The following is a 19,895-nucleotide window of genomic DNA, read 5'->3' as shown; positions in this document are numbered from 1 at the left end:
GTGGTAAAGGAGCGGCGGTGCCTTCAAGCCCAAGTCGTAAACTACATTACCGATATAAACTAAACGTTTTTAGGTCAAAGGCATACATTTAACATAACTTAAAATTAAAATATAATTCTTTTGAATTTATTTTAAAATCATTGTTCTCTAGTATTAAACCCAGGAGCTACAAACACATCTAGAATCAATGCAAATGTAGAGAAAATGACAATTTTACCAAGTCAACCAAAAAGCTTAGAAGTCACATGTTGGATGCCTCAAGATTAAATTCTGTCACTCCTCCTTCTTAACGTCTACATGCTCCCTTTAGCTCAGATTATAATTAATACCTTTATTTGAATGACTAAGTTTCAATTATTGCACCTAAAAAGTAGCAATCAGGCCTGAAATCTGGGTTTAGTGGTTGAAATGTTCTGAACCAATAACCTAAAATTAGAGCCTTCATGTTTAACTTTGACCCCAACGTGGAAGAAAAACCAACAGAAACCAAAATCTGTTCAAAATCCTGAACTAAAAATACATTTAATGAAGAACTGACACATTTATATGCACAACATTTATTTAAAAAAAAAAATAGACAAAAAAAGGTAACATTATATACAAATTAAATATAAAACCCCAGAAAACATGAAGCGTTTGAATTAAGTTAAGAGTCCAGGAAGAGTCACTGAAGGTGAAAATGTGTTTCATTGTTGACTCCAGGTGAGCTGCAGCGCTCTGATTGGCCGATACCTTCAGTTCACAAAGGCCAGGCACTGCAGGTCCAGTTGGAGCGTTCAGGTGGTCTGGCCCGGTTCAGAAGTCGGCGTCCAGCCTGAAGGTGTTGTCGGTTGGACCCGACATGACGCCCATCCTCTGGTACTCCCCGACCCGCTTCTCAAAGAAGTTGGTCTTCCCCTCCAGAGAAATGTTCTCCATGAAGTCGAACGGGTTCTCCGACCGGTACACCTGCAGAGACAGAAACAGGACGGGAGGTCTCACTCTGCTGAGAATCCAGGATCCCAGAGGAAACTGCAGGCGTGTTCAGACAGGCGTCTGTGTCGCTCTGCTGCCGGTCCATCAGAACCACACGCTCTGATGGGTTCCAGCAGCAGTGCTCAGCCCCCATCACTGGCTGAGGTCCGTACCCCTGCGCGAATCATCACCACACACCGGAACCGGGCCGCAGCCGACCCGGTTCTGTCCGTACCTTAGAGAAGCCGAGCTCCAGTAGCAGCCGGTCGGCCACGAACTCGATGTAGCGCTTCATCATGTCGCAGTTCATCCCGATCAGCTTCACGGGCAGAGCGTCAGTCAGGAACTCCTGGACAGAACCAGAACCAACATCAGACCCAGCAGAAGCTTTAACAAAACATTTAAAACTCAATTTCCCAGAATTCATAGAGCTCAACCATTTTTATTTTAGAAAACTAGTTCATGAGATTCTTAAAGTGGGAAACAAGGGTAGGAAAGAAAAGCATGAGAGAGGAACCAGCAGCTCCCAGTCTACCCAGTACAGTCCCAATTTAACCAGTACAGTCCCAGTTCTCCCACCTGCTCGATCTCCACGGCGTTCCTGATGATCTTGGTGACGGTTTCTGCCGCCGGTTTGTTCACCAGATGTTTGAACATCAGGCAGGCGAAGTCGCAGTGCAGACCCTGAACGCAGCACAGAGACGGTTACTACCGAGCCATCGATCAGTTATCGGTTATCGATGGGCTATAAATCACCTCGTCTCGGCTGATGAGCTCGTTGCTGAAGGTCAGACCGGGCATCAGGCCTCTCTTCTTCAGCCAGAAGATGGCGGCGAACGAACCAGAGAAGAAGATTCCCTCCACAGCGGCGAAGGCCACCACTCTCTCTCCTGGGCGATCAACAACACAGCTGATCAATATTGGTGCCACGGCAACGGCGGCGTGAGGTCACAGAGGGCGACGTTACCGTAGGAGGCGTTCCGGTTGCCGATCCAGTTGAGCGCCCAGTCGGCCTTCTTCTTCACGCACGGCAGCGTCTGGATGGCGTTGAACAGGTATTCCCTGAGGGTCAGTGAACGCAGCGTCAGAGGGAGGCCGGCCAGAGCTCCCAGCACCACCAGTTAGAGCCGCTCACCTCTCGCTGGGATCCTTGATGTAGGTGTCAATCAGCAGGCTGTACATCTCAGAGTGGATGTTCTCCATGGCGATCTGGAAGCCGTAGAAACACCTGGCCTCCGTCACCTGCACCTCCTGCGTGAAGCGCTCCACCTGGTGGCCGAAACGGGGAACAGCGTGAGCGGGACGGGTCCGGCCGGAAGAGAGCAGCTGGACCCGGCAGAGGGTTCCTCACCAGGTTCTCGTTGACGATGCCGTCGCTGGCGGCGAAGAAGGCCAACACGTGGGAGATGAAGTAGCGCTCCTCGTCCTTCAGGGACTCCCAGTGCTGCAGGTCTTTGGACAGGTCCACCTGCACGCACATCGCCATGGCAACGTAGGTTAGACAGAAGAAGCAATTAGTGAAGGGCAGCAGCTTAAAGTCTCAACAGTTCAAGAAAAAGGTTCAAAACCTAAACAGTCGATGTCGAGTATCGTCCAACTCGATTTTGAAGATTTAATCAGAACGATGTCAGCGCAGCTACGGCAGACATCTTGTTTGACAAAAATGTTTACATAGCTTCTATTCATTACAATTCTGGATAGATAAAATTAGTGAATCGCAGCATCTAAAAGACTCAAGATTGAATGTCTGAGTTCTGAAGATTTAATTTTTGGAGTGATGTCAGCGCAGCTACGGTGGCCATCTTGTTTGACAAATGTTTACAGCTTCCATTTATTTAGAGAAATTAGTGAACAGCAGTGGCTAAAAGTCTCAATAGTTCAATAAAAAGGTTGAGTTGGATAAAAAATAATAATTTTTGAAGATTTAATATTTTGAATGATGTCAGCACAACTATGGCGGCCATCTTGTTTAACAAATGTGTTTACACAGCTTCAATTATTTTCAACTTTGAATTCAGGTCAATACAATGGAATACATTTTTATATTTTTTAAGTTAGGACAATGAAATCATAGTCTTAGGAGAGTGAAGTAGTTTTATATCAGACACAAAAAGAACAAAGAAATATGTTGTAAGCTCATACTCTGGTATTGGTTTTAATAATAAATAAATACATAAATAAATAAATAAATAAGGGAATCATTCATTAAATGATTTTCACTAGCAGGACTTTAAAATGATTGAGCAGCGAGTTTATAGAAAAAAGAATCCCATTGACTGAGCAGCTAATATCAGATCTCACGCTTTTTTCTTACCAAAATTATTTGTTAATATTAAGACATTCTGATAAAACTGGCTTTATTTTGCTAGTATTACATATAAATATAAAAATAAAATCAGAAACCTGACCTGAACTTTAAGTTCTGATTGTTGTTGGTTCATGTTTGGAGGAGAGGAGCCGCACACTGTAGAATATATAGTATGTAGGGTTTTTACCTCCTCTGCCGTCCAGAAGGAGGCCTCTGCCTTCTTGTACATCTGCCAGATGTCGTGGTACTGGATGGGGAAGATGACGAAGCGTCGAGGGTTTTCCTTCAGCAGAGGCTCCTCTTCCTCAAAGCTGCTCTTCTTCACCGCTTTAGGCTGGAAAACAAGAGATCATTAGCTACAGTCTCCTGCAGCACACAATCATCATTTTTAATGCGCTTTATATGCATTAGTTTAATATTATAACTCAATTTAAGACCAAACATAGCTACTTTAAGACAACAAAAATGTGTAACATAAATAAAAATGCCACATTTTGTAAGACACAAATCAATTTGCAGCTAAATAAATAATGTGAGGAGCTGATCGGACCTAAACTGGAGGAAATTTAGATCGTGGCGCCTAAACTTCCTCCAGTTTCGGCGCCACGACCAGCGGCTGTCAGCCCGTTCAACCAGCACTATATTCCGGTTCATATTCGGATCTTTCTCCGGAACATTTCCACAGACTCACCGCGGCTTCACTGAAGATCTTTCGGGCGGTTTTGGACGCCAGAACGCGGGTGCTGTTCAGGCTGGGAGGCTGGAAAGGAACAAATATGTTAAAGAGGATCAAGAAAAATATTTTAAAAGATAAATGTTCTAATAAATCCGGGCGGACATGTTGTTTTTTCCCGCTCTCACCGTGTTCTCTTTGTCCAAAGACATGCTGTCTATCTGACTGCTGAGAGTCTGTTGGTTCTTCACCGAGAGAGGGGAGCGCGCAGACAGCATCGTTAATGCTTCGGTTTCACACAAATATAAAGAATAAAAAGGAAGAATAAGAAAATTAACGTCTAAAGAGACTAAGAAAGGTCAGAAAGCTAGCACTAAGAAGGAGCAACGAACATAAAGACAGACAGCGGAGAATGAAGCGGCTTCTGTTGTCTGCTTGCTTTTTTATTGGAATCTTCCCGCTAGAACTCCCCCAGCCAATAGGAGCACAGCGCATGCCACCCCTTTAACAACTCAGCCAATCAGCTGATGGAACGTCCTTACGTACTACGTACAAATACTGCGGGAAATTCAAACCGGCAAAAGTTACAAAACTGCTGAAGAACTTGCGTTACAAAACAATTAAAACGGCCGTTTATGAAACATAAAAAAGGTTAGTAGTAAAATATGTCTATCTTAGATCAAAAACAAATAGGCGTGTATTTAAACTACGACGTTATGTCGTGGATGTCGATAACAGCAAAAGGAAATCCTTAAATGCTAAATTATTGTTTTATTCATTTAATAATACTATAAATAACAGCTTAAATACACTAATATGGTGCCATGATTAGTCTGTTTAATCACTAATCATGGCACCATGATTAGTGATTAGACACTAATCATTAATTATTACCATGACTAATGGTACACTGATCTAATCATTATAATCAATACTAATCATGGTAATGATTAGTATTACCATGATTGGTGTAACACTAATCATGTTATTAGTTTGACTAATCACTAATCAGTCAAATAACACATTTGACTTATTTTCCACAGAAAAAGTGTGTAAGCATGTAACTGCATATTAAACCCGCTTTCTTGCGATGAATTCAACATCTTAACTTGCAACAGATTAAATTATGTAAACGTGAATCTATATAAAGACAATATAATAAAAATGGGAGGAATTTTATGGTGTTTTTTGCGGCAGCTGCGTGCATCTGCCGCGCTTTTTCCTTTGTTTATGTCATAAAAAGGCGTTGTCAACAAACCTGTTCGCGCGAAAATATGCGTCATACAGAAAAATCAGCAGAATTCTTAAAAAATACGTACTGCATGCATTTTAGTGCAGTTATCGGTCTATTTATTTTGAAATCCCAGCAAACATGCCTACAATGAAAGAATACATTCCAGGAATTAGTCTCTTCCTTAATAATCGGTTTGATAAAGTTTGGTTTTACTGATAGATAGTTTTATAATTTGTATTTCTGTTGGATTACGGATATTTTTACCTTTTATAAAACTCGGATTCCGTTTTAAACTGAACCATTCTCCTCGGTTTTCCCTCTAAAATTTCCAGAAGTCTTTTAAATCCCTCTTCCCTCGCAGCTGACGTCGGGGCAATCTGCCCAGTAACTGTATCCAGGTTACCGCCCGCGGCGGCCGCTCATTGGATGTTTAGGAGTACTACGGAAGTTTACGTCTGCCACCTGGCGGCCTGGATGCCTGACATATTTTACTCCATTTATATATGGAGAAAAATACACACACACTCTCTCTCTCTCTCGATATATATATATATAAAATCAGAAATTATCAAATATAAACTGACAACATATTTAGGACAACATATTGGTTTATTTCTCTCTGAAGAGTTTGATAACTTCAGTTTTTATTTGTAAAAGTTTATCTGTGGATCTTTTAATGTGAAGGGTTTCAGCAGGGAACAATATATGACCTTCAGAATAAAAGCACAAAATGGTTTAATTCAATGCAGTGAAGACAACATCGGTATAAAACTTGACAATGTGTGTGGCAGTGTAGCTGGGCCGCATCAGCTCAATAGCTCTGCAGAAACAATCAAAGAAGAAGAAGGAGTCATCATCATCATCAAGTAGCTTATTCTGGATTTAAAGTCCAATAAATTCCTTTCTGAGGAGGAAGATTAAGGTAGAAAGAAGAGAAGACCGGCATTGGTCCTGGTGCAGCTCAAACTGCTTCACTTGAATACGTTAAACACCTGAAACCAAACAACCAAAAGTTCTGAATTTCAAAATAAAAGCATCGACGAACCCAGAACCCTGCGGAAGTGCTAACACGTACCAAGCTCTTCCACACTCTGCCATATTAAAAACCATAAACTTCAGTGTATTTTATTAGGAACACAAAGTAGTCCCTCACTGGCAAGTGGAAGTACATCTGAAAAGTGTGGCATGCTTTTTTTATTCAGAAAATTTTTGAATCTCTTCCTGCTGCAGGTTTTTCTTGTTCAGCTCTGAACATTTCCTCTTCACAAAACATCTCAAAGTCACTCTGAAAGTTTTCACATTTAGCAGATTCTCAGTTGGATTTTGACTAGGCCATCCCAGCACTTCCAGGATTGTATTGTATTTAGCTTCAAATATCTCTCCCACCATCATCTGACTTCCATTTCTCCACTGATGAAAAACTTTGTGTTTTGTTTTTTCAAAAAGTGAAAATATGAACTTTCGCAGCTCCAAATTAAACTCTGAAAAGGTGGAATTAGAAACTCAGAAGCCATAAAAATAAAAAAATAAATCAGTTTTTAGTCATTTTAAAGTTTTTTTTTTTTTTTGTTACATTCCTGAAGTTTTTCTGTCCGGCGGTTCAGACGGAGCTGAGTTTCACCAATCCTCTGACCGAGTCTTCGTGCAGCGAGTCCTGGGTCACGGGGTCGTAGCGGACCTGCGGCGCCGGGTGCTGCAGGTGCATGTGGGCGGGGCAGGGCAGGGCCCCCTGCGGCGTCCCGCAGGGCGTCTCCTCGGGGCTGACGAAGTGCTGGTGGTGGTGCAGGTGGTGCAAGTGCAGGCGGTGGTGGCAGTGGGAGTCGACGGCGACGTCCCTCAGGGTCAGGACGTCTCCAGCGCAGGACGGCAGCGTCGGCTGGGCGGGGCCCAGGTAGGCACAGGGCCCGCCCAGCGAGGTGGGCTTGGCAGGGAGAGGCGGCAGGATGACGGGGTCGCTGTGGAGCAGCGGCGTGGCGGCGGCCTGCAGGACGAACTTGGTGCTCTGGATGCACTGGTCCTGGTCACACTGGGAAGACAGGAGGGGACCGGAGTGAAGCTGGAACCCAAACTTATTCAAATCTGACCAAATCGTTTGTGGCGCCATCATTTTGAAGATATACCTAGCTCTCGTGTGATGTCACACTCCTGGGAACTTTGTAGCCAACAGCCATCTCGGTAGGTATCTGTAACCAACTGTCATGACCGTTGCTATGGAGTTGCTATGACAACAATAAACCAGCCATGTTCTCCGTCTCACAAGGATCAATCCTGACAGCAGCCATTTTGCTGATGTATCTTTCTCTTGCACATTGATCAAGAGTGTCACTATGCTTTGTTTTAGTTGGTCTGGAAGCCAGCTAGGCTTTCCTACCAAGATGGCGGTTCAGCGGCGCGGTGGTGGATCACCTCCGGTTCAGACTTGTGGGAACTACGTACTAATAAATATAAAATGACAGCGGCACAAACGGAAATCTTTGCTGCATGAAGGTAGCAGAGTTGACAGGAAGCTTCGCCCCATGTTGCAGCCGCCCTGGGTGATATCCACCTACCATGTGACTGTGGAGCTGCGTGGGGGCGTAGCTGCCGCCGCCAGTCCCGTTGGACTGGGGAGCGGTCTGCGGCGTGTCGGCCTGGATCGGACCCCTCCTGTCGATCAGACTGACACACAAACAAGAGGAGAGGTCAGAGGTCAAGGCTCCAAACCCAAACTGATGATCCCAGATGAGTTGAACGGCAGCAGCAACTAGCAATATTAAAGGTTTCTATGTTTACTATCATAATCTATGAATGAGCTGGAGTGATAGCTTTATTTTGAAAGTCCAACACACAAAATGTGGCTAGTCACTGGTTGCTATGGTGATTCCCTCCTTTTCTGAAGGACTGGACTAAAATCCACAGGTATTATTCAGTTCAGAGGGTTTTGTGTCTGTTTTTTCCTCTGTATATATTAATATTAGTGGTGGGACTGGGCTGAAAATTTTAAATAAAAAATAATCCATTTTAATGCAATAAAATCTATGTGATTAATTAATCTTGTTAATTTAGATGAATTAAAATAAAATATAGAGTTGAATAATTATATGTATTTCTTTTAATTTCTTGTACATAAGTGAATAAGCTATATATTACTGTACATTCTATAATGAGTCGTTGGTACATTTATTTATTTCATGGTATATTTATTTAAATCATTAGTTCTCCTGATTTACGTCATGATATTTTGTTTTTAGTCTTGACTGAAATTCTTTTTAGTCCAGAATCTGAAGCAGATTTTAGTCAAGATTCAGGTTTTTAGTTTGTTCTTGTTTTCGGACCCAGATTTTAGTCCTATTTCATATATGCCCTGTTGCAATAAGTAATAAGTCAATTAATCACACAAAAATTAAAACAAACTCAATAATTTCCATTTGCATGATTTATCGTTTTTCTTCCAAAACTCTGGTGTTTGGTCTCAACTAGCCCCTTTATTCAGTCCATTGAATTTGTTGTTTTGTTCATTTGTTCTGGATATTTAAAATGTCTCCCAGTTCCAGTGTTAAATGTTCATTAACACATTTAAATTATTGATTTTTGAGAATGTCTTCTTGCATTACATCAGTTGAAAATAGTGTCAAACCGCAATATTATTGTTTATCTCAATAACATTTGGGATAATTTATCGTCCAGCTAAATTAGTTTCTATGACAGACTTTAGCCTTGGTCTTGCTAATGGCCTCTAATTACCTCTGGTTACCTGAGTTATATCTGGTTACCATGGTTACCTGTACCAGCATTAGTGCTGGTTTACTGCTGACCTGGGAGGCAGCGGCCCACACAGCGCCGCGCAGCAGTTGGTCAGGACATTTCCGTAGCTGTACGGGTTGTAATTGTCCTTTCCCTCCTTTCTGGACCAGGTTCCTTTGATCTGAACAGGAACACCAGGGTTAAACCATTAGATAGGTCGTGCTGGTCTAACTGGGAGCGCTGGGATACTCACGTCCTCGTTGGTGGTCTGGTTGGAGCTGATCAGGTAGGTATGGAAGCCCGACAGGCCCACGATGGACCAGACGGAGAAGAAGCACACCACCACCTCCAGGATGGTGCAGAGCAGAGTGAAGGAGTCAAACATGGAGGCTCACGACTCGGAAACAAACTGAAATGTTTTCATCTGGACTTGATTCATTTCCCCCATCAGGGAAGCTGATGTCCCTGTCAGGGAGGCGACACTTTGACCTTGGCAGTGCATTACTGGACGTATCGAGCTGTAGATGGTGGCAGCGTCAGGGATTGATTTATCAGAAACGCGGAGGGGAGGGGCTGTATGGGAGCTAATTAATGCCTGTGGTGGATTTTCTGTGTCAGATCTGAACTCCATGTTGGAAGGGCTGAATGTTTACAGCTTTTCCTGATCAGACTGGTTCTGCTTACAGCCAAATAGACGATGAATCCCAGCTAACAGCTATGCTACCCGCTGTGCTTACAGCCAGTTTTACACCCACTCTAACGGCTACGCTTACAGCAGGCCATACACAGTGATGCTTATGGCTACCCTAACAGCTACACTTATCGTAACTTTTAAGGCTATGCTAATGGTAACTTTACAGCCAGGCTAACAGTTGTACTCACACAGTCATGCTTATGGCTACGGTAGTGGCTAAGTTTACAGCTACGCTAACTGGGATGAAAACTGGGATGAATTATCCAAAAATGTTGGTTCTGTCTGTTTATGTCAGCTTCCATAAGTGGTGGAAACACTTCTTCTAATAACAGAGCCATTTTTTTGTCAAGACTGGATTTATAACCAAGTTATTTTGTGTTTTATATGTATAAATGTGACGTTTCTGTCAAAACAGGCGATTTGTTTTGTTTCAGAACTTTTGGGCTCTGAAGGATATCTAGCTGGACTGTCTTTGAGTGTGGTCAGGAATCCGGTCCGGTTTGATCCTGGAAAACAACAAAGAAGAAGAGATTCATAACTTCTTTAATAAAGTTCACCCATTCATCCCGATGTTTCTGTTGTTTCCCCCCACAGTTAGACAGAAAAAGGTTTTATTGCTAAAACAAGCTAAATCTCATTGAGCTAATGGAGTTAGCGAGGTGTGAAGACAGGAAAACAGGCATCAGGAAACGGCCAAAAATCGCCAGAAAACCACAGAAACATTTCAAAGTTTTAACCTTTGAGGGATTGTTTGTGTGTTTTAAACACAAAGACAGAGAAGTGAAGGCGTCAGAGGCTGCAGTTAATTTCATGCAGATCAAAGTCACCACTCTGTGCTGCATCTTTTTATAGCAGCGCTGCTAAAAACAAAAAACAAGGAGCACTCAGAAGAAAACACGAGTTTATCTGAGACTGTCTGCTGGTTGTTAAAAAGCCTCACAGCTCTGGAGTTTGAAGCTTCAGGCCACATAAACAACTTTAATGACCTGAGAAGAGAGTCTGGTTGATGACAGGAAAAAATCCCCAGAAACCAGTGATCAGGGTTAAACCTCCGTCAACACAGAAACTGCTTTCAACCGCCCGGTTCAGTGGAATTAAATGTGTTAACATGACAGGTTTAAAACCTTTCCAACACAAAAACAGCAGAAAACATCCTGAATTATCCAAAAAGGATGATTCTGTCTGTTAATATCAGTTGTTAGCAGTGGTGGGCATTCAATCCGCTAATAGCAGAGCTAGCTTTGAAAGCTAATTTTGAAATTGTTTTGCATTGTTTACATTTACATGGTGGGTATCAAGTCAACATTGTTGTAGTTAGCGCTTTAGCAATAGCTTCCATTAAATACTATGTTGTTTTAAGGCTTTAGCATTAGCACAACTAATACTTAGGATTAAAGTTTCAGCGTTAGCACAACTAGATTTTTAGTTAGCGGTACAATCAGTAGTTTTTAGCAACTGCATGAAGTTCCTCATGGTAAAAAGGAAAAAAACAAATCAAAACTGGGATGAATTATCCAAAAATGATGGTTCTGTCTGTTCATATCAGATTTCATAAGTGGTGGAAACACTTCTGCTAATAGCAGAGCAAAATTTAAGCTTAGTGCTTTTGCAACTTTGAAAACATGTTGTGTCATTTTTTAACTTAGCACCTTAAGTTTAGCTTCAGCTAAATACTATGTTGTTGTAGCGCTTTAGCGTTAGCAGAAATAATGTTTATAAGTGTTAATGCAGCTAGCTTCTTAGTTAGCGGTGCTCACCACTGGTTTGTAGTAACAGCATGGCGTTTCTCAGGGTATAAGGATCATGCTTCAATGCCTGATCCTATTATTTTTTTTATTGTTTTCTGGAGCAAAATAAAATTTTCTGACTTGAAAATGATGATTTTGGAAGTTATCCTAAGCCAATTTCCAGTTTTGGAAAAGTCAGGGATTGTAAGAAAAATCAGGGTCTTAATTAGGTCAATTAAACAAAAACATTTGAAGTGCGACTTTGTCTTTGTCTTTCTGTATTTTTATGCAAAGCTCCATCTTTCTGTCGCACTCTGATCTCATTTCATGCAACATAAAACTGTTAAATTACAGCAGAGATCTTTTTAGTGGGATAATTTTCTAAACACTCTTCCGTTGCAATCTGTGAATTAAAGGTTGGATTTTTCTAAAATGTTCTCAAAGTTTTGTCTCCTGAGTATTAGAAACCTTTCAGCAGATTTTTAAAGAGATCAGCTGCTGAGTCACAACAGAAAACAATGTGAGGAGGCGGCAGAAGCTCGGTTACTCACTGAGGACGACATGTGTGATGACGAAGGAGAAGATGAAGATGGTGAGGAAGGAGAGGGAGAGGATGAAGAGGTAGAAGAAGCGGTAGTTCCTCCGTCCGACACAGTTCCCCACCCAGGGGCAGTGATGGTCGAAACGCTCTGCAGCAACAAAAAACAGCAAAAATTAGCACATAAAGAACCTGGAAAAACCCGAGACTCAATGAGAGATTGGAGAAAAATGTAAATCCATGGCTGAAAGTGACAGAAAGCAGAAACATACGAGGTAAACTGACCGACACAGTTGTCACAGAGGCTGCAGTGGGACGCGCGCGGCGGCCGGAAGATCTTGCAGGTGAAGCAGTACTTGAGCTTGACGGTCTGACCGTTGATGAGAACCTCTCTGGTGCGAGGCGGCGGCTTGGAGCAGCTGGTTGAGTCTGAAAACAAAGAGCGGCTCAGAGACGAAGCTACAGCTGCTGATACTCTGATACTCTGACCTCAGAGGTCAAGATCTGAGAGGTCAAGACCTCAAAGGTCAAGACCTGAGAGGTCAAAGGCCTGAGAGGTCAAAGACCTGAGAGGTCAAAGAGGAAAACTGAAATACAAATGACTCCTGAAATAGAGCGACTAGACAAAATAAAAATAAACATAAAAACATCCTGGAGGAACTTTGATGGATGGATGTTTAGATGCATGGATAAATGGACAAATGGATACATAGATGAGTGGATTGGTTGGATGTTCAGATGGTTGGATGTTGAGATGGTTGGATGGATGGTTGGATGTATCTTTGATGGATGAATTTGTTTCTTTGGAATCAGAAGAACTTCCTGGAGTTTCAGAAACAAAATGTCTTCTTCTTCCTCTGACGGCGTCGCCGTCATCGTCCTCCATGTTTGATCGTCTCCATCAGGAAGCAAATCAGGGAATGACTGTCTTCCAGAAATAGACGGCGACTTTCAGTTTCCATGGAAACCAGGAGGCGACATGTGACTGAGCGCTCCGACGGTGCGGAGGAGGAGGGAAACTACTGAACGACAAACTCCAGACTTCTGCAATAACGCCCACTAATCTGCGTCTCCATGGTTACCGATCTGCCTCTCCAGGTCGGCCGCCTCGTCGGGCGTCGCCCTGGGCAGGACGCCGGGGTCGCTGAAGCTCGCCCTGAACAGCATCCCCATGACGAAGACGAAGAGGACGGCGCCGACGGCCGGGATGGCCGGACTCAGGTTGGACGCCAGGTAGGGACAGCTGAGGACACAGAGAGACGGGCTGAGCGTCTCGACCAATCAGAGAGCTCGATACAGCAGGAGGAAACAAAACAATGAGACAAGTTATCATTTTTAATGAGGTTGGGGCCCAACGGGTTAAACAGCAACAAGTTAGGGGCCCAAAATGTTAAATTTCAAAAGTTAGGGGCCCAGAATGTTAACTGCCAACAAGTTAGGGGCCCAAAGGTGTTAATCAACAGGTTAGAGGCCCAAAGTGAAAGTTTCCAACAAGTTAGGGGCCCAGAATGTTACTGAACAGTAACTCAGGGGCCCAAAGTGTGTAAAATGTGTCAGAAATTATCATTTAGCTTCATGAAAGAGGCTGAATCCCAAATCTTCAGATTGAAAACATTTAGGATTATAATCTCCACTTTGGCAAACATTTAAAGTTTAACGTAAAGTTTTCGCATCTAAAAATTCTGAGATATGAGCTTTAAACCCAAACGTGACTCACTCGAAGGCGAAGAAGAGGCCGCTGGTGAGGAGGATGAGCACCAGGGTCAGGTAGAACACCCCGGTCTGCCGCGCCATCATCACCCGCCCGTCGCAGTAGAACCGGTTCCGCCCCGGGAACACCTGCCACTTCCTGCGGGGAGTCCGGCCGCGGTGTCCGGGGCAGGACGGCGGCTCGGTGCCGGCGGCGGAGGACGATGTCGGCGGGGAGGAGCAGCTGGTCCTGCGGGTGCAGATCTGCGTGTACCGCATCGGTCCGTCCGGAACCGCGTGCTGGATCTGAGACATGAGTCCTGACAGGTGAGCGCGCGCGGAGATGAAAGGATAATCAAAGGTGCGCGCGCGGATGAGCCCGTATTTCCATCACGAACCCAAACAAAAGCGACCGGGTTTTATCACTATTACAATGAATTTGTTCTGTAAACAAACGCACGCACTAGAACCTCCGGTTCGGTACCATGTCCGCCTTCTCCGGACCCAGTGCCTGTATGTGAACTGGTTCCGGTTCTGGATGGAAGTGGGTGTGATCCAGGTTACCGGGCGTTCAGATGGTCCGCGTCCGTGGAAAGGAGGAAAAGGATGAGGAGGAAGAGGAAGAGGAAGAGGAGGTGAAGAGCATCCCGATCCTCCGCAGAGCCGCTGGAGCCTGCGGAGATCCTCTATCGCCACCAGGATGTGTCACTACACACGAAAAAAAAAACTTCCAGTCAAAACGGGGGGCTTAGTTGACCATCTGTAGCGTTTTTATCTTTCAGTTTTGTCTGTCAGGTTATTAAGAAAATATGAAATAAAAACAAGATTTCTTGAAAAGCAAATAAATAAAAAATAAATAAATCCTAACAAACAAAAATTAAACTTCACTAAAAGTTGTAATTTTGAAAAGTAGAACTTCCTCAGTAAGTTATGACAAAATATTTACAACCACTATAGCAAACAAACACTTTTTGTAATTATTTATTTATGGTATGAGCAATTTTAATTTCATGATAGCAGCTTTATTATTATTATTATTATCATTTAAAGCTAGTTTTTTAAAAACATGGCATCTTCTAAGCCCACTTTTATTTCAAGTTGGTATTTTTATTTAAAAATATGTTCTATGTTATGTCTTTACATTTATATTGCTTTCACAGTTGCTTTCTATAAGTAAAATATTATATCTTAAACATTTTTATACTCTAGTGAGTCCCTTGTTTCGGTGTCGTTTAATCCGCCTCAAGAAGTAATAAACGATCTTTGGTTCAGGATTCTGGCTCTTTAACTTCTAGTTAAAATGTTTAGTCGTTAAAACGCAGTGAAAATAAAAACCTATAATGTATCTTCAGTGAGGTTGTCATATTTTTTTGAGTTTCTTCAGTAATTCCCTGGAAAATAATATCTGGTTCCTATTTTTAGTGTTTGTACCCGGGCGTTTTACGGAGACGGACCTAAACAGCATGACGGCCGCGGATGTTGGCGGAGACTCTGTTGTCAGAGCAAACCGTGATACTGATGAAAAGGACGGACATCATGTGTTAAAAGGTGAGCAGCTGCAGATTAACTGGAGGTTAAAACCAAACGGAGCCGAACTTCAGTCAAAAATCTACCGATTTAAGGTTCAGCTCACCTGCCTGCGGCTGCAGAGGTCAGGGGTCACAGACCTGTTTAAGGAGGACTTTTTGAAATGCCCCGAACTATTCCGATGATAATTTACCCGCTAAGACAAAAATCTGATTCCACTGTGTTCGTGTAAAGCCAGATCGGAAAGACACCGTGACATTGGAGGACACACTTTTCAGTTTCAGTGTTTTCTATTTTACTGATTCTGCTATTGCAGCTATTGATGTCAAAGCACTTAGAATAATATGAGTATGACAGATATATGACTCAACAAACCTTCGGAGTATTCACAACAAAACAGGAAGGACGCTAACTAGCTTCATAAGTCCCTCAAGCATGGTGATGGAGGTGTGATGCTGCGGGCTTGTTTTGCACTATTATCTCCTCTGTTGATCAAAGTTGAAGCTTGGTCCAAACTGGGTCATCAGTAGAACCTGGTACCGATGTCCAAACACGTAGAGGGTCCCCTGTTTCCTCCCTATGTCGGTGATTGCTGAGGTAGCAGCTGTATCCTGTGACATCACAGCTCAGCTGACTTCCTGTTTGCTGTGACATCACAGCTCACCTGGCTTCCTGTTTGCAGGTGCGGTGTTTCTGACCACAGTGGCCTCGGCGGGGATGATCGCTGGGTTCGGCTCCACGCTGGCGCTGGCCAAGAAGAAGAGCCCAGACTGGTTCAGTAAGGTAAACTCAGTCCAGCGGGAAAAATGTTTCCCAGAAAGAAAAATGGAGTTAATATTTTCATGCAAACTGGACTAATAAGACGGAGTTAGAGCCAGACTGGGAACAAATTAATTACAAGACTAAAGTCACAATATTATTGGAAAAAGGACATACAACAGTAAGTCAAAATAATTTGAGAAAAAAGTCATATGAGAATAAAGTAATAAGACGAGAAACGTTAGTTCAAGAAAAAAGTTGCAAGATTGCGAGAATAAAGTTGTAAAACTAAGAGAGGCCATACTACGATAATAAAGTTATAATTCTAGAGAAGTTGTAATTTTACGAGAATGGAGTTGTAATAATAAGAGAAAGTCGTAATATGGGGAAAAAATGATCTGAGAATAAAGTCGCATGGCAAATAACGATAATTTAGTCCTCATATAAAAAAAAAAGATAATTCGTAGAATGAAGAAGCAATTTTATGTGGTGTCCTACACAAAAACAAACAAAATGAGTTGTGTTAACCCTGAAGTTATTATTTTACAAATAAAGACATAGTTCACCTTTAAACACATCAGCAGCATCAAATTGTTACTGGTAGCAGAACTTAGAAACAATTTTATAAATGACTGAATTTATTCTGCTAATATTACAATATTAGCAGGATTTGGTGTGAATTTAAGCAGAAGGGCTTCATGTTTGGTGTGAACTCCAGCAGCATCACTCTTCCTACTAATCCGGTTTGAAAAGTTAAAGCTGTGTTTGTGAAACGATGACGTCTGTTTTCCCTCCTGATGCTCGATCCGGCGGCGGTTCTGAGAAGGAGGCGGCGGTTCTGGTCCGTCGGAGGCGAACAATCCGGCCGCTGTTCCTCCGTTCTATTTCCGTCACACAGCGGGCTTTGTCGTCTGACGGGAGATTTGATTTGAGCTGGAGGCCCCGGCGGCTTTGCGCTTGTTTCAGTTTTACTGGAAAACAGAACCGAACCGAAACAAGTCAGGAAATGATATTTCTCTCTTGAATTAAACCTTCATCAGGTGCCAAATTGTAAAAATCTCAAGATAAAAGGGCCAAAGTTAAAAAAGACCAAAAATTCAAGGGCCAAAGTCTAAAATGATCAAACATTCAGGGGCCAAAGTCTAAAATTATCAAAGATTCAAGGGCCAAAGTCTAAAATTATCAAAGATTCAAGGGCCAAAGTCTAAAATTATCAAAGATTCAAGGGCCAAAGTCTAAAATTATCAAAGATTCAGGGGCCAAAGTCTAAAATTATCAAAGATTCAAGGGCCAAAGTCTAAAATTATCAAAGATTGAAGGGCCAAAGTCTAAAATGATCACAGATTCAAGGGCCAAAGTCTAAAATTATCAAAGATTGAAGGGCCAAAATCTAAAATTATCAAAGATTCAAGGGCCAAAGTCTAAAATTATCAAAGATTGAAGGGCCAAAGTCTAAAATGATCACAGATTCAAGGGCCAAAGTCTAAAATGATCAAAGATTCAAGGGCCAAAGTCTAAAATTATCAAAGATTCAAGGGCCAAAGTCTAAAATTATCAAAGATTAAGGGGCCAAAGTCTAAAATTATCAAAGATTCAGGGGCCAAAGTCTAAAATGATCAAAGATTCAGGGGCCAAAGTCTAAAATGATCAAAGATTGAAGGGCCAAAGTCTAAAATGATCACAGATTCAAGGGCCAAAGTCTAAAATGATCAAAGATTGAAGGGCCAAAGTCTAAAATGATCACAGATTCAAGGGCCAAAGTCTAAAATGATCAAAGATTCAAGGGCCAAAGTCTAAAATGATCAAAGATTCAAGGGCCAAAGTCTAAAATTATCAAAGATTGAAGGGCCAAAGTCTAAAATGATCACAGATTCAAGGGCCAAAGTCTAAAATGATCAAAGATTGAAGGGCCAAAGTCTAAAATGATCAAAGATTCAAGGGCCAAAGTCTAAAATGATCAAAGATTGAAGGGCCAAAGTCTAAAATTATCACAGATTGAAGGGCCAAAGTCTAAAATGATCACAGATTCAAGGGCCAAAGTCTAAAATGATCAAAGATTGAAGGGCCAAAGTCTAAAATTATCACAGATTGAAGGGCCAAAGTCTAAAATGATCACAGATTCAAGGGCCAAAGTCTAAAATGATCAAAGATTGAAGGGCCAAAGTCTAAAATGATCACAGATTCAAGGGCCAAAGTCTAAAATTATCAAAGATTGAAGGGCCAAAATCTAAAATTATCAAAGATTCAAGGGCCAAAGTCTAAAATGGTCGAAGATTCAGGGGCCAAACTGTGAGCAACTCTGTGACTCATAGTAACAGAGTTACGCAGAAATTATAGAAACTAACAGAAATCATAATGTGAAAGATAATTTCACGTTATTTTCATAATGTGAAAGATAATTTCACGTTATTTTCATAATGTGAAATTATGAAGATAAAGTCATTCCAGTCTGCTGTGAACGATTTCCACAGCAGGAGTCATGTGCCTTCTGGGCAGAGATCTGATTGGACGTTTGCAGAGTTCTGCCCATATTTGGTCATATAGTTTCCTGTGCTAGAACAGAAATTCTAGTGCGGTCTAACATCGCCATGGTTACAGTCTCTGGAATCCTATTGGTTGCCACCAGACAACTTTGGCAAATAGAAGGAAAATCTCCATTTTAAGGTAACATGGACCCAACCAGCTGCTGAAAAACCTGTTTCCTCTGCAGGGTGTGGCAGCGACGGCCGCGGCCCCCGAGTCCGGGGCCTCCCTGGCCCTCAGAGCGCTGGGCTGGGGCTCCCTGTACGCCTGGTGTGGAGTGGGTCTCCTCAGCGTGGCCGTGTGGAAAGCTCTCGGCGTCCACAGCGTACGTTTGTTTCTAATAATCAGGAAAGTTTGGAATATATCTGGAGAGAATTCAAACCAGTGATTGAAATTTACAAAAATAACTGAAAATGAGTTCAAATTAATGTGTAAAAATAAAAATAAAATGTTTCCTTTGGTTAAATAGATGAATAAATATTTACTTTAAAGTAGGGAAGTTTGCAGGTTTCTGATTCTTTCCATGTCTCTTACAGTTGGCAGAGTTCAGACAGAAGATGGAGTTGTTCTTCCCGGCCATCCCGAGGAACCCAGAGGCTGCAGCCGGATCAGAACCGTTGGACTGGGACGCCATCTTCGGGTCCAAATCACAGGGATCAGCCAGAGACTGAAAACCAATCTGACCCTGTGGAGATTTTACAGCTTGGAAATGTGAAATTATGAAGATAAAGTCATACCAGAACAAGAACAGTCACATATTGTAAATAAAAAATATTTAAATGTTGTGAAAGTTTAAGTTTTATGGAGGATTCTTTCTGGTATGTATCAAACTTAAGGCCCGGGGGCCAAATCTGGCCCACCAGAGCTACTTATGTGGCCGTCTAGTCTCCAATGGGAGACAAAGTAAAACCTTCAAAAAAACATTTGTGTGCTGAAATATTTTATCGATCCAATCAAAGCAGTTACCAGTTTAAAGACAAATCACATTAATCAGTCCCTCCAGATTTTTGTGATCACACAAAATCAAAAAACTGCTAATTTTTAGCAAGTTTTGCCTTATTTGATGTCAAGTTATTGTCTCCAATTAATATGGCAAGTAACAAAAAGTCACTTTTACTGTCATGCATAAACGATAAAATCAGTCATTTTGATTGAAAAAGAATTGCAAAAACAATCATGAAATGCTGGCGGGGCTGATCAATGTGAAAATATGTCATATAATTTTTACAAGTACTTATAAGTAGGCATGATTTTTTTTGTTTTAATTGTAAACTAAATAAATCAGTGAAACATTTCCTAGAGTTTTTAGTTTTTATGCATCTTCACATCTGAATCTTCTGATCTGTGAGATGTGAACTGTTCTGGTTTTGCACTGACTTACAGTCTGATGTTAAACTTTAGCTTAAATTGTCTCCAAATTTCAGTTTGATAGGCTTTTGATTACACTAGTTAAGAAATTACATTTATTGATTCGTTTTAACCTCATGGCCAGATGATAATATTTGTCCAGCACTTTGTGGTCCTTTGTGGTAAATGTCAGATTTTT

The 19,895-nt window shown here is 42.0% G+C and overlaps 3 protein-coding genes and 1 non-coding gene across 6 annotated transcripts; 1 reads left to right on the top strand and 3 right to left on the bottom strand.

The window, feature by feature from the left end:
• Positions 1-541: 541 nt before the first annotated feature.
• On the bottom strand, positions 542-5,576 carry rrm2 (ribonucleotide reductase M2 polypeptide). The gene is made up of 11 exons (XM_028041144.1): positions 5,434-5,576; positions 4,124-4,221; positions 3,954-4,022; positions 3,450-3,596; positions 2,306-2,422; positions 2,090-2,223; positions 1,922-2,016; positions 1,711-1,844; positions 1,534-1,638; positions 1,190-1,303; positions 542-948 (listed from the first exon to the last, which is right to left on the bottom strand). The coding sequence occupies exons 2-11, from the start codon at positions 4,211-4,213 to the stop codon at positions 796-798; spliced, it is 1,158 nt and encodes a 385-aa protein (XP_027896945.1). The 5' UTR covers positions 4,214-4,221; positions 5,434-5,576; the 3' UTR covers positions 542-795.
• On the bottom strand, positions 1,019-1,151 carry LOC114159176 (small nucleolar RNA SNORD94). Its single transcript, XR_003598562.1, has one exon. It is a non-coding gene; the product is annotated as a small nucleolar RNA SNORD94 (small nucleolar RNA).
• Positions 5,577-5,757: 181 nt separating the features above from the next.
• Positions 5,758-14,261, bottom strand: LOC114158397 (probable palmitoyltransferase ZDHHC14). Of its 2 annotated transcripts, XM_028039833.1 has the most exons (10): positions 14,005-14,261; positions 13,569-13,846; positions 12,934-13,094; positions 12,137-12,280; positions 11,865-12,002; positions 10,044-10,092; positions 9,146-9,248; positions 8,964-9,073; positions 7,719-7,827; positions 5,758-7,195 (listed from the first exon to the last, which is right to left on the bottom strand). In XM_028039833.1, exons 2-10 carry the CDS (start codon positions 13,817-13,819, stop codon positions 6,770-6,772), a joined length of 1,491 nt encoding a protein of 496 aa, XP_027895634.1. In that variant the 5' UTR covers positions 13,820-13,846; positions 14,005-14,261; the 3' UTR covers positions 5,758-6,769. The 2 variants fall into 2 exon arrangements, with proteins under 2 accessions (XP_027895634.1, XP_027895633.1); XM_028039832.1 differs by having other exon boundaries at positions 13,569-14,260.
• tmem242 (transmembrane protein 242) lies at positions 12,988-19,648 on the top strand. Of its 2 annotated transcripts, none has more exons than XM_028039835.1 (5): positions 12,988-13,084; positions 14,963-15,088; positions 15,750-15,850; positions 18,537-18,674; positions 18,886-19,648. In XM_028039835.1, exons 2-5 carry the CDS (start codon positions 15,004-15,006, stop codon positions 19,018-19,020), a joined length of 459 nt encoding a protein of 152 aa, XP_027895636.1. In that variant the 5' UTR covers positions 12,988-13,084; positions 14,963-15,003; the 3' UTR covers positions 19,021-19,648. The 2 variants fall into 2 exon arrangements, with proteins under 2 accessions (XP_027895636.1, XP_027895635.1); XM_028039834.1 differs by lacking the exon at positions 12,988-13,084 and adding an exon at positions 13,762-13,867.
• The last annotated feature ends 247 nt before the right edge of the window (positions 19,649-19,895 follow it).

The sequence above is a fragment of the Xiphophorus couchianus genome, chromosome 15, assembly GCF_001444195.1.
Source record: "Xiphophorus couchianus chromosome 15, X_couchianus-1.0, whole genome shotgun sequence".
In the NCBI taxonomy this organism is placed as follows: Eukaryota; Metazoa; Chordata; class Actinopteri; order Cyprinodontiformes; family Poeciliidae; genus Xiphophorus; species Xiphophorus couchianus.
This window is presented reverse-complemented; position numbering and strand designations above follow the sequence as displayed.